Raw genomic sequence first — 17,470 nt, forward strand, 5'->3', positions numbered from 1 at the left:
TATCTGTCATTATCAAAGGTTATACGGCCTGGCCAGACAAGTCTGTTGAGCCAGACAGATGACGTTAGCCAGTCACTTATCACTTAGAGAACACAAGCAGCTTGTTCTTATAGAGGCTTCTACTGCTGTCAGTTATTCTTTTCAATCTGTAAAAATTACAGCAGTATATGTGACGTGATCATTGCTCTTCAGATATCTTGCCGTATATTTAAAGCGGGTTGTCCATTGGTTGCATCATGCAGCTCATGCGTGAGGGCAAGAATAGCTTATTTTACTGTGACCTTCAACACACACAAAGGCAGATATCATTTTATGTGAATGTTTAGGCAACCTCATTCTCATAGTCTCATTGTTCTTTTTTTGAGATGTAGTAAACACATGTTCTTATAACAAAAAATGTGGCCTGTGAACAAAACTTGATTAGCTACAGAAGCTGTGTCTATTACATATGTGGTGCCCAAACTGCAATCTGTAAACACCTATATATTGTTAGGTGGAGAACAAGGTATAGTGAAAGTATTGGATGTACACAATCCTTTGGTTAAATTCACAAATTGTGTTGGTTTTTTAAGCAGGCTTCCAGGCATAGACAATGCTTTACAGACCTCCCTTGTAAAATGCATAGAATAAAAACTGAATATTTTGTGCTTTTGTGTGAAGTGCCTAGTTGTTGTGATTTGCCTGTACCTGAATAACCCTCAGCCCTTTCATGGACCCCTTTGCTTGCTACTAAAACTGTGTTTACATGCACACAATGGATGAAATGCTGGACAGAACTAAGACATTTACATAATTTGTATAAAAGACAATTGTACAAAAAGACAAAAGATGCAAATAAATTTTTTTAATTAATTTAATTAAAGTTAATATCCTGTTCAAATGCCAGAATAGCCATTGGTCTTACCATCAATATATATAATATATATACAATTGCTCACTTTCTTTCCATCACTCACAGCAATGCAGGCGTGTGTTAGTTGACACAAGAATTGACAGTTAGAATTCTCCTCCAAGCATTTTGAACTGTCCTATGATGTTGCGGTAACGACAGCATGAAAAGATGCAGCGTATCTGCTTTGCAGCACCTCATTGGTGGTACTGTTCTTTATCACCACTGTTGTTTGACTGTTGATGGAAGATATAACATTTTGTGCATTTTGTGCTTTTTATTCATATTATTCATATTATTCTGATTCTGTCATATTTTTATTTTATGTTACCAAACAAATTGTTTTTCAGATGTTGATGTATTTTCTTTGCCATGGCATGGATGAGCGCAATGCATCCGGGTACTTTGCCCTTGCATAATTCCCCCACCTGTTTTTGGGTGATCACTCTAATTTGACTGGCAGTAAATAAGAATTTGCTTTAAAATCTTTGACCATTTTATGTGCATACAATTCCTTGTACCTCATTTATAGATATTAGGAGTCCAAATCGGTAATTTGAGATATGTAATTAATTATGCCTCAATTACCTATATTTTTATTACCATGCTTTTTAATGTAGCATTTAGAACCTTTTTGAATTTGATTGTTATGACTGTAATTATGGCATAATTACAACAATTATTGCAATAAATCAGAGGAAAATCCAATTTGCATTAGCCAGTGCTAGCGACCTAGCTGTTAGCTAGCACTAGCTGACCTAAACCTTTTTGTTTTAGGCATTAAAACATTATTTAATCATAACATTAATCTGAGATTTTCTTGACTTTTCAATAGGTTCCATGTTCTGCTTTTTCAGTGCAGCATCAATTTTCAGTACATCACAACTGTTGACTGTTGATCATTAACTGACCTGTGATGAAGTTTTTGACACAGACACATATTGACTTACCGGGTCCCACAGTTTACCATTTTTATCCTCTCTGCAGATGACCTAAAGCCTCTTCTTCTGTCTTTTGTGAAGAAAATCATAAACTAGGATTTGTGTTATTGTTAGACAATCAAAATGCCATGCAGCAGCTTTTAGGCATGGTTACACTATCCTTTCCAATTTGACCGCAGCAATATGATTTACCCAAAAGTGGGGGTGGTCGTTCCGATGACAGGGAAGTGCCGTGTGGTTACTCTCATCCATAATGATTTTGGAGCGTTTATTAACGTATTTAAGCTCAGTAATATGACAAATGACATATTAGACAACACAATTAATAAAATTACATGGCTTTTACCAAAGGCATGCACTGCAATACGTAGTACTGTTACCACTGACCAATGTACCAATGTTTTTTGGCCCTAGACAAAGAAAGTATTTTGAAAGTACAGTTTTTACACAATGTATGTGGAGTTGCAATAAAGCTCATACCTCTTGTAGTAGTGCAGAAAGTGGCACAACACTTCTTGTGAGACTGAGTGGAAATAATCTGTGAAAGCCTTCTTCATCTCAAACATTCAGGGTAATATTGGCTTGGACTGCATCTTTTAATGCTGCTTCGCTTATAAAAAGAGCAGACCTAAGGTCATACTATGGCAATTGAACTGTGCTCTTTACAAGGTCACTAGTGGTCTTACCATGTTAAATCGTTTGAACTAAACATAGTAAGCATTACTAAACATAGTAAATGTTATTCGAAACTGTGCAGGGCAGAAAGCTCAGCGAAGGCGTAGAGTTACAATGTGCAGACTCCCTCTGGTTTCCTCTGCAGGGAAATGTCTCGATTATTGATTTAATTCTTAAGTAGAAGGGTTGGTGGGGGAATGCTGCACTAACTGTATGTCTAATCTTTAGGCAAAAAAATAACCAAAGAAAAAAAACAGCATTAAATACATTTTTTATTTATACTGTTAAGTTACCAAAGTGTAGTGAAACACAGCTTTGTATTATTGATAATATGGGATGTCTCCATCCCTTAAGGCACATTTTAGCTTGAAAGTGTTTATGCATTCAGGAAGTGTTTGGCTGCAGACTGAAGGAGGGTCTCTTGTACTCTTCTGACTCTTCGTACACACACACACACACACACACACACACACTGTTTCCTACAGAACGAGGTGTTCCCTGAACCCCTCTTCACATGGACGCGAGTGGGAGGTAGACTACTGGATGGCAGCACGGAGAGAGAAGGAAAGGAGCTGATTTTGGAACGGGTCCCTGCTGACCTTAACGGCTCCATGTACCGCTGCACGGCTCAGAATCCTCTGGGATCCACCGACACGCACACGCGCCTCATCGTCTTTGGTAAGTTCATCCCTCAGCATATACACAGTTAACAGTCTTCTGGAACCAAAACAAGCATTTGCTGTGCCACACTCAGTGTCACTTTAGCCTTTTGGGTAGCCCTAAGCAGATTTTTTTGGGTGCCATTTGCCTAGGCATTTGCTTACACAACATAACTGTACACTTACAACCCAAAAGTTATTAGTGTAACCTCTGGTGGTTTTGGGGCACTGTGTACCTATGGGTTATTAGGCAGAGCCTGCTCTGGCACGTTGACATACACCAGTCAGCTGTAATATTGAACCCACTGACTTAAAAGTGAACAACACTGGTTATCTCGTTACGGTGGTACCTGTCAAGTGGTGGGATATATTTTATGGCAAGAGTGAACAGTAAGTTCTTGAAGTCATGTGTTGGATGTGTTGGAAGTAGGAAAAATAATTCTTCGTAAGAATCTGAGCTACTTTGACAAGGGCCAACTGACTAGATGGCTAGATGACTGGGTCAGAGCATCTAGCAAACTTACCATAAAAGTGTATTGTGTTAGTCCAAATGACCCTCATCATAGTCCAAACAACATACGTGAGTGCAGAGTGATAGGGCAAGAAACCTCAAGGTTGTGTGGTTAAACTAAACTAAACTAACCAAATTAGACAGTTAACAGCAGACTTGCTTAGTTTATTAGTGAGGTCCTGTAGTGATGTTGGATGATTAGCTCTAGTGCCACTCCAGCTCATGCTTCAGCTCAAAGGCATTAAATGGAGCTCCATTGAGTTACACAGCTCCATAGCCAAATGCGGTGGTACTTTGTACCTCTAGCTGACACATGGCATTGAGCATTGTGACCTTTGGCTGCTCTAGAGAGTCTTGTTCTATTTGCAATGCTTTTATATGAAATATATACCATCTGTGTGTATGCATACTAGGCTCTTTTGTTTGTGTGTTCCGTGACTCTATATCCTGTGCAGATCTTGCTGCCTGGGACCAAGTGTCCCTCTGAGCTTTGAGTCTTATGAGATATCTGCCTATAGTGGAGCTGCAGATCTAATCAAAGAGGCTCTTTAGGAGATGAAGGACGTTCACTCTTTCAGTGAATAATCCCAGACACAGCCATGGTCATTTACATCCACGCTCACACATTTCACTGGCGCAGCGCATATACAGTTGTGCTCAAAAGTTTACATACCCTGGCAGAATTTTTGATTTCTTGGCCTTTTTTCAGATAATATGAATGATAACACAAAAACGTTTTTTTTCCGGGCTGATGAGTGCAAATTTGCCTCCAGTATTTGCTGATAACATGCTGCATTCATCTTTCCTTCAACTTTGACCAAGTTTCCTGTGCCTTTGTAGCTCACACATCCCCAAAACATCAGCGATCCACCATAGGTGCATTACAGTAGGAATGGTGTTCCTTTCATCATAGGCCTTGTTGACACCTTTCCAAATGTAACGTTTATGGTTATGGCCAAAAAGTTCGATTTTGGTCTCATCACTCCAAATTACCTTGTTCCAGAAGTTTTGAGGCTTGTCTCTGTGCTGTTTGGCGTATTGAAGGCAAGATACTTTGTGGCATTTGCGCAGTAATGGCTTTCTTCTGGCAACTCAACCATGCAGCCCATTTTTCTTCAAGTGCCTCCTTATTGTGCATCTTGAAACAGTCACACCGCTAGTTTTCAGAGAGTCCTGTATTTCAGCTCATGTTATTTGTGGGTTTTTCTTTGCATCCCGAACAATTGTCCTGGCAGTTGTGGACCAAATTTTTGTTGGTCTACCTGACCGTGGTTTGGTTTTTACAGAGCCCCTGATTTTCTATTTGTTAATCACAGTTTGAACACTGCTGACTGGCATTATCAATTCCTTGGATATCTTTTTGTATCCCTTTCCTGTTTTATACAGTTCAACCACCTTTTTCCGTAGATCCGTTGACAATTCTTTTGCTTTCCCCATGAAACATCAGTGGCTGGATGAAAGATGCAAGAGTCTGTCTGGATCTCAGAATTTGTGCCAACTTCTGTGCATGATATCAGGCCAAAATCACCAGGGTATGTAAAGTAAAAATTATAGAATGTAAACTTTTGAGCACAACTGTGTGTATAACAGGGAAGAGCAGAAATAAAGAATATAAATAAAGAACATATATTCTTTATTTCTGCTCTTCCCTGTTTCCCAGAACAATCTGTACCACATACACAAACAACCAACACACCCATTGCTGCTTGTAAATATGGCACACAAAGCGGCTTGCTAATGTAAAAAACAGTCAGTGGGGCGCCAAAGCTTCATTCAGAAAGAGGTAGGGAAAAAATACCCGCCTTCATTCTCCCACCCGCTCCAGATCCATTACGGAAGAGAAGACAGGCAGTCCATCACTTGACTGATCGTCCTGCTGCCATCTCCTCATTAAGATCTCCTGAAAATTTACAAATTGTTGGGCAGGCCAAGAAAGGTGTGTGTGTGGGGGGGGGGGGGGGGGCGGAGCCATTTGGCTGAAAGTGACACTTTGAGGAAGGTGCTGTCTGAGGGGACAGATTGGGCCAAAAAGAAAAGGAGCATTAATGTCCATTTAACGGCCCGCCGCACCCCATGGCATCCGCTGCCCCCCTGCAGGTTGTAGGCCATCAGTCTGTGTCTGAGTCAGAAGCTGATGGAGAGGCTTTGGACTTTTCCCCCTGGACTTGGAATGAAATGGTGATGGCGCTTGGCTGGATGACTGAGAATGGGCCTCGGCGTTCAGCCCCTTCATTAGACATCAGCGGCTCTAATAAAGAACAGAGATTAGTAGCAAGAGAGGAAGGATCCCATAGCTTTGGGTCTCAATAATTGACATCCGCTGTAGAATAGGTGGAGAGAGTAATGATGTAGAAGATGACTTTCGGGTAATGTTGTGAATGTGGTGGGCGTGCTCAGAGGGCAATAGGTGCAGCTTAGGGGCAGTTCTGTGAAAAAAATCAAATTCACATGGTTTTCCCCCACAAATGTTTGCTATAATTCGAAATGTGTAGATAAAATATAGAAAAAAACAGACTATACAATTATATTGATGTTAGCTGTTTACATACTTTGTATATTACAGTGTCAGAAACCATACATTTTATGCTAACCATGTATGACCAACAGAAAAGTAAACAGTAATGAAATGGCCGATTCTTAGTCAAGGTCAGGGGGAAAAGTCAAATGTCATTCCATGGAATGGTAATTCATTTTAGTGGGTTAATTTACATAAAACTGTATTTATTGACAGTTACAGTAAGTCAGTAATCAGTAATAGAGTGATAATTAGCATGATTACATCAAAACTGCATGCATACAAAATATTTCATTTAAACTTGCTATTTGTAATGGAAACTATGGCATTTGCATGAATCAAGTAGATTTTAACAGAATTTCTATATCATGCAGATTCAGCATGGTAAATTTGGTTAATCTATGATTTTGATGGGTGCGAAGTGTCAATATGTGAACCTTTTCATTATTTGTCATTCAGACTATCAACTACTACTTAGTATTTGGGTAAACTTGAGTGGCACAGCACATCATTTCTGTGGACTGTCATAACCAATGAGAGCTAAAGGATTTTCTAAAAATTTTACTGTTTCCTAAAAGGGAGTGTCTACAAATAATACTACTTGGTTTCTGAAATGGATTGTCTGCAACTACAGTGCTAGGTTACTGAAACTGACTGTCTACAATTAAGACTGCTTGGATTCTAAATGTATCCCCTTTTTCACTGTTCACAACAGCAACTTATGTTCTCATGTCCTCAATTATATGAAGTTTTAACTAGTAACAGAGTATAATCAGATTACATTATTTTAATGTATTTTAATGTAGTAATTTGAATTGAATAACACAGCTCAGCTGTGTCTTGATTTCTGTGTACCAGTTGACAAACAATTACTCTTACAGGGTTTATTAATCGTCACACCTTACAGGTATAACAAGTAACTGTAAAATTTAACAGCATTTTACAAACTGTCTTGTTCTTTTTATTTGTGTTAAAGGTTTGTTAGGTGTTTATAACCTAATTATTACCATTTTTCTCAAACCTGTATAATCACTGAACAAAGATAAACTAAAACCTAGCTAAACACACTTACCCATCCGCAGTTCTATGCTGGAAGGGGAAAATATTTGGCACATAGCATGTTTAAACACTTCCACCATAAGGTAACGTCTCTCGGCCCAACAGCCTCTTTACACTCCTCATGCAAGTCAGGTCCTTGGACACATGACTCATGAACCATTTATAAGGGTAGTGTTACAGATTTTTGAAAACGTCTTGCTGAACAACTTCTTCAAAGGAGGTTATATACACTGCTCAAAAAAATAAAGGGAACACTTAAACAACACAATATAACTCCAAGTAAATCAAACTTCTGTGAAATCAAACTGTCCCCTTAGGAAGCAACACTTGGCATTTGCCAGAGAACACCTGGTCCTGTGCTCTTCACAGATGAAAGCAGGTTCACACTGAGCACATGTGACAGACATGACAGAGTCTGGAGACGCCATGGAGAGTGATCTGCTGCGATCCTTCCATTAGGTACAGAGATGAGATCCTCAGACCCCTTGTGAGACCATATGCTGGTGCGGTTGGCCCTGGGTTCCTCCTAATGCAGGACAATGTTAGACCTCATGTGGCTGGAGTGTGTCAGCAGTTCCTGCAAGATGAAGGCATTGAAGCTATGGACTGGCCCGCCCATTCCCCAGACCTGAATCCGATTGAGGAAATCTGGGACATTATGTCTCGCTCCATCCACCAACATCACTTTGCACCACAGACTGTCCAGGAGTTGGGCAGATGCTTTAGTCCAGGTCTGGGAGGAGATCCCTCAGGAGACCATCCGCCACCTCATCAGGAGCATGCCCAGGCGTTGTAGGGAGGTCATACAGGCATGTGGAGGCCACACACAATACTGAGCCTCATTTTGACTTGTTTTAAGGACATTACATCAAAGTTGGATCAGCCAGTAGTGTGTTTTTCCACTTTAATTTTGTGTGTGACTCCAAATCCAGGCCTCCATTGGTTAATACATTTCATTTCCATTGATGATGGGAATGAACAAAGTATTCAATGAGAATATTTCATTCATTCAGATCTGGGATGTGTTATTTGAGTGTTCCCTTTATTTTTTTGAGCAGTGTATTATAAGTAAACTGCAATTGAACTTTGCTGGCCTATAGCCGAAGAAAAGTTAGCATCTTTCTCCTTGCATTTGTTAGTTCCACGGTGTACCATTGTTATGTAACGGCCCACCAACACATGACAGCTCTGTATTATTTCAACCTCTAACACATTGTCTCTCTCTCTCTCTCTCTTTCTCTCTCTCTCTCTCTCTCTCTCTCTCTCTATCTCTCTACTTTCTTTTCTATTCTGCAGAAAACCCAAGCATGATGAAAAACACACAGAATCAAAACAGTAAGTATGGACACCTCTGGGACTGTTGACTGAGATGTGGTTCGGGGATGGTGTGTAGGAGAAAAGTTGTTTTCTTCTTCTTCCTGTTTGAGGAGGATCTTTGACATATTTGAAATGACAAGAGAGCCACCTGCGTAGCATTGCACACTATATGAATTCAAAATTGGATTTTTTGCACCAGTAATATTTCAGAGGTTTTGCGGGGACAGGGCTGTGCATACATGGTTATGATATGCACAAAGGAAAGGCCTCTATAAGCCTGTTAATAACATCAGGAGGGTTTATGGATTGAAGTTACAATGAGATGCGATGTGGTCACGTATTGCTGTGGTGGAGGACAGCACCGTTTCGTCTTTGTGGATTTTGTTCCCATATTTTCATTGCCTGCTAGCTCTAAGCCAGTTAACAGATTTTAACGTTAGCCGGTGGTTTGTCGTCCAGATCTTTCCACTGTAGGATCTGAGTGTCTCTGTTTACTGCACCTTGGTGCCTCAAATCATTTATGCTTCTTATGTTTTTTGTACTTATTTCTCACTTACGGCTCATTGAAATATGCTGAGGTGTTCTGTCAAAAGGACAGATTGTAATACAGTCCACACCGCAGTTAGAAGAGAAGATATCATAATGATTTCAATTTGATGAAATATTATCAGTTATTGTTTTGCTAGTCTTAACCCTTGTTCGGGCAAACTATGTTGGTTATGTTGGTGTATATGCTGATGTTAATTGTTGGTGCAGGCTAATGGTGAACAAATGTCTATATTTATTTATTGATCCATGTTTTTTGTTGCTATGTCGTACTAAATAGCCCTAATAGACACTAATGAGAGAACAGCCAATGTCTCTCTCAGGCTTTCGTCTTAGTGTTCTTTTTTGTTTGTTTTTCAGCTGCTCTAGGTCCACACACAAATAAAATAAAACTGAACTAGGTTTACCAACACCTTTTTCTTTGTTTTTAGTGTTGTGATTGTAATGTTATACAACAACGGGGTTTATTGCCTTTATTATGTCATCAATGGCATCATAATTATGGTTATTTAAACAGAATCTAGAATGTTTTCTCCATGTTCACCCGGGTTTATTTGATTTGTCTGTTTTTTTAGCTTTTTTTTTTCAGGGACAACTGCTAATACTAAAATATTAGTCCTGTTGGTGTGTTCTTTTCATAAAGGAATAGTTTGACAAAACATCAATTGCACATGATTTACCATTTCAAATCAAATCAAAGTTTGTTTGTCACATAACCACATAGTTATACATGATACCACTTTTAGTGAAATGCTTTGACAACTGCCCGTTCACATGACACAATAAGCCATAATATAAGATATATAAAATGTAAAAATAATAAGACATAATATAAAATACATAAAATGTAAGAATAAAGCAAATATGACAAATAACCTAAATAGATATATACAGAGATAATATATAACAACAAAAACATAAGAATGGAATAACAGTATATACACAAACTTTACACAATATAGAATTTAAGAATTTAAAAGTAGTGTGCAATTTAGAGATACGTTGCAATGTGCAAAAGTGAATGTGCAACATTATGCTGTGTGTATGTCCTAGTTCCTGTCCTGGTTCAAAGTCTGAATGGCCTGCAGGAAAAGACTCTTCCTCATCCTCTTTTGTTTATGGTTGGGGTTCTTCTCAATCTTCCTGGCCTTGGTTCAGCACAGTTTGTTGTAAATGGACAGGAGGAAGTTCAGTTTGAATGATCCACAAAATTGAACACAACACCCTCTGGACAGCATGCCTGTCCTGCTTGGTACTGTTCTTGAACTAGACTGTGTTGTTCCTCATCAGAACGCTTTTGTTGGTGCAGGTGTAGAAGTCTATTGGTACTACAACACTGTATGCAGATGATAATGCAAATAGCATGCTGGTTTGAGTGTTGTAGGAAGTGTTATATAAATAATAAAGAATTAAAGCTATGGTTTACATGTACTTTAGTTTCTTAGTTTCTTTAGTTTTCAGTTTCAGATGTAAAGATGGGGAATTGTAAAATTAACATATTGGAGACACTCTTCCTTTTTCATTTTCTTTTCCTTTTACAGTTTTTTTCCTTCTTTATACACTTTTGTATCTCTTTGCCTCTTTTTTGTTGTTCTTTAGTTTTTTCTCTCCACTTAAAGTTTGGTCCCTATGTTTTACTTCTCTCTCTTTCTCTCTCTCTCTCTCCCTTTCTCTCTCTCCCTCACACTTTAACCCCCTCCCTCCGCTCCTTGGTACCTACGAATGCAAATTTGAGTATGTAAATTTTAGCAGTGAGCAGGTGCGCATATGTAGGGACAGAATGAGGTCACGCTGAGTGTTCAGTCTCCAGTCCCCTCGTATGCAAGTCAAATGCTTGTAGAACAAGGCCCTGTGAGGTCAGTGCATGTGTGAGTGTGTGTGTGTGTGTGTGTGTCTGTGTGTAGTTCTCCTGACACATAACCAAATCGTTCTTACCACTCGATGTCTGAGCTTAGACATAGCCTGCAGACTAAGCAACACTATTCTGGGCTACTTCTGGGCCCTAAGGACCAGTTTGCCACACCCAGGCTGAACCTCTCCAGCAATTGCTAATCTAATCTTTATCTAAAACATCTGGAGTGTGTGATCAGTAACCACTTTTTGAAGAATGTTCCTGTACTGTTCCTGTAAAAAAAGTAAAGAAATCGTGTTAATTAAAAAATGGCACATAATAGATGTCACTAGGTGGATGATGGATGCCTTTAGTGACTGTTTCAGTAAATGTCCAACACATTTTCATTACATGTCCTGCATCTGTAGCATACAGTTACCATGGACAATTATACTGTGCTTACAAAATAACAGAACACCTGTTGACTCAAGAGCTCATTTATAATTGTAGTAATTAGACACTGTTTAAACATTTTGAAATATATAATGCAAGTCATAAACTACAGATATTATACTCTAAAGTCCCTTTCACACCAAGTACAATTTTTATGACAAAAAAAGTGATGCAATTAACACCGTAGTGGAACCTTCACACCAAGTCTAACACACTCTGTAAACTGGGGTACAAACTCCATGGCTATCATAAAATTCACATTTTTCCCTTTTTCTCTGCTTCCTATTTGCTTTTGCTCTTTTTAATTTTCTGCTCCATACGAGTGCTTATTAGTAAGCTATAGTTCTTTGTGGACATGAACAGACCAGGATGCACCTAGACAAAAACAGCTACATAAAGTGGCTGTAAAGTACTCACCATTACTCCTCAGCCTTTCAGCTTTTACTATATAGTCAGCGTGTTGCTGCTTGTCATATAAGCCTTTATGTTCTGGTTCGAACAAGATGAGCTGTTCTGCAACCATGACAACGGAGCTGTGATTGGGTCTGCTGATTATTTTCTCATCCGAGAAAGGCAGAAAACAGAGCAGGCTCAGATTGCGTAAAAAAATGCTTACTCAGTGTCTCAGTTTGTCAGTTTCAGGTCGTAAAAGTACTGACATAAGAATGAGACTGATATGGGACAATGTTTAAGAAAAAGTACAAAGTAGCTGTTTTTTGATTTCTGCATGTGGAACGCTTCTTTAAAATGCTTATTGGCCATCGTCTTTTGTGCATTTATTAGTAATTGTGTAATATATGTATGAGTTGTGCCTGTAGTCACTTGGCATTAGTGTACAGCTCACTCAGAAACCCCTTACAGTGCATTAGGCAATTATAGTGCAGTATCTACATATCTACAAAGCTACTTGGTCATTGCCTACTTGTCTTCCTTGTTAGAACTTCAGAGAGGTACCCAAGCAGAAAGAGAAGCCTTTTCCATGTCCTTGTATTTGCTCTGAGGCCTTTTTGTGGAATAAAGCAAACTGCTTTTGTTCTCTCAGACTATGTGGTAAAACCCTGCTTATAGGGGTCCAAGCCTATGTGGAATGTGATATGTAATGTAAACTGTAAAATCTGCACTTTCCAAATAAGTTTTCCACTTGTTGTGATGAGCAACAAGTGAAAAATGCAGGGCACTTATGTTATTACTAAGGGTGAAGTAAATTGCCCTTCATTTGGCCTTAAAGATATACAGACAGGTGACAAATAAAAAAAACTGATTAAATCAATGTAAAAACAAGTACAGATGCTTCCAGACAAGTAAACTTACTGCATTATACAATGAAGAAATAAAAATCCTATCTTGCTCTGTGGCAGGTATTAAAATACTGAGTAGGACTAGTTGGCCTCAATTTTCAATTAATATGAGGATGAGGAAGATTTGTGAAAAGGAGAGTAGAGTTATGAAATACATAAATCTTGTGCTATGACTGCACGTTTACATGCTTATAGGGCCATATTATTCACCCCTTCCCGACAAGCATCTTCTGTACTTAATAGAGCACCCTTTTGCTGTTTCGACCTGCTGCAAAAGTGAAACCTAGCCGGACCCCAGTTTCTGGCAGTGGCCTCCAGTGCAGTAATATTCTTGGGTTTGTGGGCTGCAACCTCCTTTTTCACATCCCATCAAAGATTTTAAATGGGGTTCAAAGTCAGGCAACTGTGACAGCCAATCCAGAATCTTCCAGGACTTTTTCTAAAACCAACCCTTGGGGGACTTTACAGTATGTGTCAGGTTATTGTCCTGGTTGAAAGTCCATTGGCGCCCAATTTTCAGCTTCCTCACTTACATTTTTATCAGTATATTATGTATCAAGGATGTATATTGGAAGTAGAAAATGATCAATTATTGTGTCATTGAAAAATATTTCATTTTAACATTTAACATTTAACATTTTAACATCAGACCATGGGACAAATTTTTCAAAATGCATCAGTCTTGCTTGGATGTTCCTTCTAGATGTCCACTGCTGCATTTACATACTCAAATATCTAATATTTCAATTTGTGGAGAGGATGCAGGAAAACCTTTCAATTAAGATTTCTGTGCATGTGTCATAGTCACAGTTGAAAACTGCACCACCGCTCCAGTGTAATCTACATCAAACAGGGGATTTAATTTGCCTTTCTAGCAATTCTACAAGCAGGCCTCTTAAAAGTCTTTTTGACTTTTAAGTTGCTTGACCTCCACTTTTACTGTTAACTGACATTACTTAATTGGGTTACGAAGAAGAGAAAATGAAGGGGCTCCAAGTGGCTCAGCAGTCTAATGTGTAACACTATGTCACTATGGCACTAAAGTTGCAAGTTTGAGAGAGTACAGGTGGCTTTACATTCATATCAGAGGAGACATTTTAAGATCACTCTTTTTTAAGAATCTTATCTTCTTCCTCTACTTATGCCACTATTCACAATATTATGTTTCAGACCATTTAGAATTTTGATCCCAAACATGTAAGTTTTTAATAATGTGTATTTGTTTTCTGTTTTTTTGTTTTTCTATCTATAGGTGGAGCCCTGGGTTTGCACACGCTTAGACTGACGTTGCTGCCTCTCGTCCTCACAGTGACCGCAGAACTGACGTGAGCATCTGCAAAGGGGGGGGAGGAACAAAAAAGGAGATGAGGAAAACACTCACGCGTCTGCTCCGACCAAGCACACACACTCTCTTTCACACACGACCCACACACTCAAACAGATTGTGAACAGACCCACTTGGTGTCCGTCTTTCGGTGGACATCAGCATCCTCACCTGGGAGAAGGAGCACTACATTCTCTCTCTTGCCCTCTCTCTTTTTTTATGGAAGATGAAGATAATAATATCATTATCGATTATAACAACAAAAAGCAAACAACTCACCTGATATAGGAAGAAGAAGAAGAAGAAGAAGAAGAAGCACCACCTCACGTCTGTCCCTTCGCCTCACACACCAAGTTGTCTTTTTTGTTTGTTTTCCTGCCTCACCTCAACCCGTCAATTAAGGATAGATCTGTCATTGAAATGAATCGAAAGGAAAGGAGTCTGGGCTTCTTCTAAGATTAACTTTTTAAAGGTTTGCAGGGGACATTATTATGGACACACGAAAGAAGAAAAAAACAATAAATAGTAAGTGCTGCTCCACTAGTGCTGGCCCACACAACAACAACCCTGTATTCTAGCACAAAACAGAAGATACCCCTTTTTTGAAATCATACTTATGTGTTTTTAGCACAGTTTGTTCCCATTTTTATTTTATTTTCTTGAATGGCTCATGGCTGGAATGTACAAAAAAAGACTTGATTCAAAAAAAGGAAAAAAGTCCTGTGAACTGGTGACATTATCTTTAAGAGTTATGAAAAAAATACTCTTTTTAAATGTATTTTTGTGTACATCCCTGTAAATAATGAGAAGTATATAAAAAAAAAGAATCAAATTCAGAGTTATAATGGGTTATAACGGGTTATGGGGTCTAAGGGAAGGAAAACTTTTAATGGCTTTATTGCTTATATTTGGTCATCCCCAGTAACCATCACCAAGAAACCTCACCAAGGCTTTCAAAGAACAGTGAAATCGATATTGATAGACTTCCCCATTTCTGATTTCATATGTTCCGCACCTGTGTCATCAGTGTGGCGGGTTTCAAACACGAGACAAGAAAGCAAAAACTCATCCTTCTCCATGGTGTACGTCTGCCTTTTTCTCGAGGTTGTGGTGCATGTGACGTTTGACGATTATTTCTCTCCTTACATCTGTTCAGCGGCTGCTCCTCACCACTCGCCCACCTGTTTCTACCCTTCTTTTTCTTGTTGCATAATATATTCAGTGACCTGCATTGTGTACAGTATGTAACTCTCTCCTAACAGTTACTGCTAGGATCATGTTAGCCACCATACCTCCCCCACCCTCCTTCTCCCTCCCTCCCTCCCTCCCTCAAAGGAAGCTGAGTGTAAACAGGGTTGTTGCATTTGTTTCATATCACCTGTATTAAAAAATGGAGATGATCAACTCGACATGGCTGGTGTGTGCTCATGCTAACATATGATTGGTTTATGACTGACCTGTTTGATGGGATCCGACCTTTGCTGTCTTTGCATCTGTGTCTAGCGCAGTGGTGTGACGAGGATCTTGTGCTGTGCTCCATTTACCTCAGAAGTCAGAGCTGGGAATGACATCGCACCTGAGCTGACCGCATTCCAGCTAAAGAGTCTGATGATTGTATACTATTTTAAAACATTTTCAAAAATCTGAATGCAGCGGCACGGGTCGTTTTCAATGTCCCTAAATTCAGCCATGTCGCACAGCTGCGTTCTCTTCACTGGCTTCCTGTAGCTGCTGCCCGCATCAGATTCAAAAACCTGACGCTGGCCTACAAAGCCAAGAACGGACCAGCCCCTCCATACTTGATGGCAATGGTCAAAAGCCGATCCGCACCTAGAGCCCTTCGAACTTCAAGTACGACTCGGCTCGACCCGCCATCCCTCAAAATCTGCGGAAGACAAGCATCCAGGCTTTTTTCTGTCCTGGCACCAAAGTGGTGGAACGAACTTCCCCTGGGTGTCTGAACGAATAGAGTACTATGGTCACCTTATTGTCTTGTGTTATGTAATGTCTAAGCTTAAAGGTATCTTTGAACTATTAGTCTATTCTAACTTGCTATTTTCTTGGGTGTAAGATAAAAATGTAAATGTAAATGTCAAAAACAGTTGGAGTTTGCCACAACTGCCAACACTGAGGTTGGACAGTACTGTGTGTGTATATATACTGTTTTCATGAGACACACATGGAACATAGAACATAGAACATAGAACTGTATCATACTACTACCTATTACTAGTGCAGTGTATGGTGCAGCCATCCGGGACTTCTGTATATGCAGCAAGGCCCTGTCCCATTGCTTGCACTTGCACCCTCGCAATCCTCATTTGCGCATATCCACTGGGTGTGCAAGGCTGTGGGGTGTCCCCTTTTTTAAAATGTCCTCAATAAGGGTGCTCCCCCGAGCACTTGATGTTCCCCTTTGTAAGTGTGCATCGAGTCACACAATTTCCCATGTTCCACTATGATCTTTGCATAAACTCTAAGTGTTGAATCTATTATCTTTTTCTTTATTACGATTGAGATGTTTTTGTGGCCATTTTTATGAAAATTCTAAAATCAAAAGAGCACAGTTTAACTTGCCGTAGAGATGTTAATGTTTCAATATCTTTGAAATAATTCTTTGCCACCATTCACTTATCTATTTTAGCAGCAGCACACAGCATTGTGACGACTTGGACGATTACACCCCTTTTACCCATCCTTCAACAGCTTCATAAAAGTGCCCTTCCAGGAGGGGCTTAGGTCAAGAATTGGGTAAGCCCAAGTGTTTCAAGTGTTGATAAAGTGAGACAAGGAGCAGAAAACAGGAGCAGGAGTGTAACCCACAGTGTTATCTAACCAAAAAGTGCTTAAAATGCATTCAATAACTGCTGTTTATCACTGTTTGAATATTGGTACCCCATCACAGGAACATAACAATAACAACACTGAACCTGTTGGCAATTTTAGATCTGCTTATTGTCAAAAACAGTAAAGGGGAAAACCTATCATCTACCATTTTACAAAACCCCAGCACACAAAGGTGATGCGTGGAATTGTGCAATCAATTTACAGTTCCTAATAAATTCTTCTGTGCGAAAACAACTCTGATGTCCAGAAACAGTCTGAGTGCAGACTCAAGTCTGGTCAATGTTTTGAAACATGTTGAATAAAAGGTTATATATATATAAGTCTATTTAAAATGTATAATTAATTTTCAATTATTTCCTATTGTTCAAATGTTCAGTTTTAGTATTTTATGAAACAGTATTTTCCACTGATGATTGTTTAGAGCAGAATTGTGTTCCTAATATCTTTTCAGCAACACAGTTCAAATTAATGACCCATAATTTGCAGCCCAATATATTGATTATTAGCCAACAAAATCTCACTCCTGACTCTTATTCTTTATTAATTAGAGCTGAGCCAGTTTGCATTTCTTTGTATGTAATTACTGAATAATAATCATTAGGCTG

General features: G+C 39.2%; 1 protein-coding gene across 2 annotated transcripts in view; it reads left to right on the forward strand.

Annotated features, from left to right (window-relative positions):
* The window catches only part of igsf21a (immunoglobin superfamily, member 21a), a 301,702-nt gene extending 286,275 nt beyond the window's left edge, over positions 1-15,427 (forward strand). For both annotated transcript variants that reach the window (XM_072665988.1, XM_072665989.1), the window contains exons 8-10: positions 2,991-3,183; positions 8,546-8,584; positions 13,947-15,427. In XM_072665988.1, coding sequence (XP_072522089.1) covers positions 2,991-3,183; positions 8,546-8,584; positions 13,947-14,023 — 309 coding nt within the window. In that variant the 3' untranslated portion in view covers positions 14,024-15,427. The remainder of the gene's footprint in view (positions 1-2,990; positions 3,184-8,545; positions 8,585-13,946) is intronic.
* The last annotated feature ends 2,043 nt before the right edge of the window (positions 15,428-17,470 follow it).

The sequence above is a fragment of the Salminus brasiliensis genome, chromosome 21, assembly GCF_030463535.1.
Source record: "Salminus brasiliensis chromosome 21, fSalBra1.hap2, whole genome shotgun sequence".
Taxonomy (NCBI): Eukaryota; Metazoa; Chordata; class Actinopteri; order Characiformes; family Bryconidae; genus Salminus; species Salminus brasiliensis.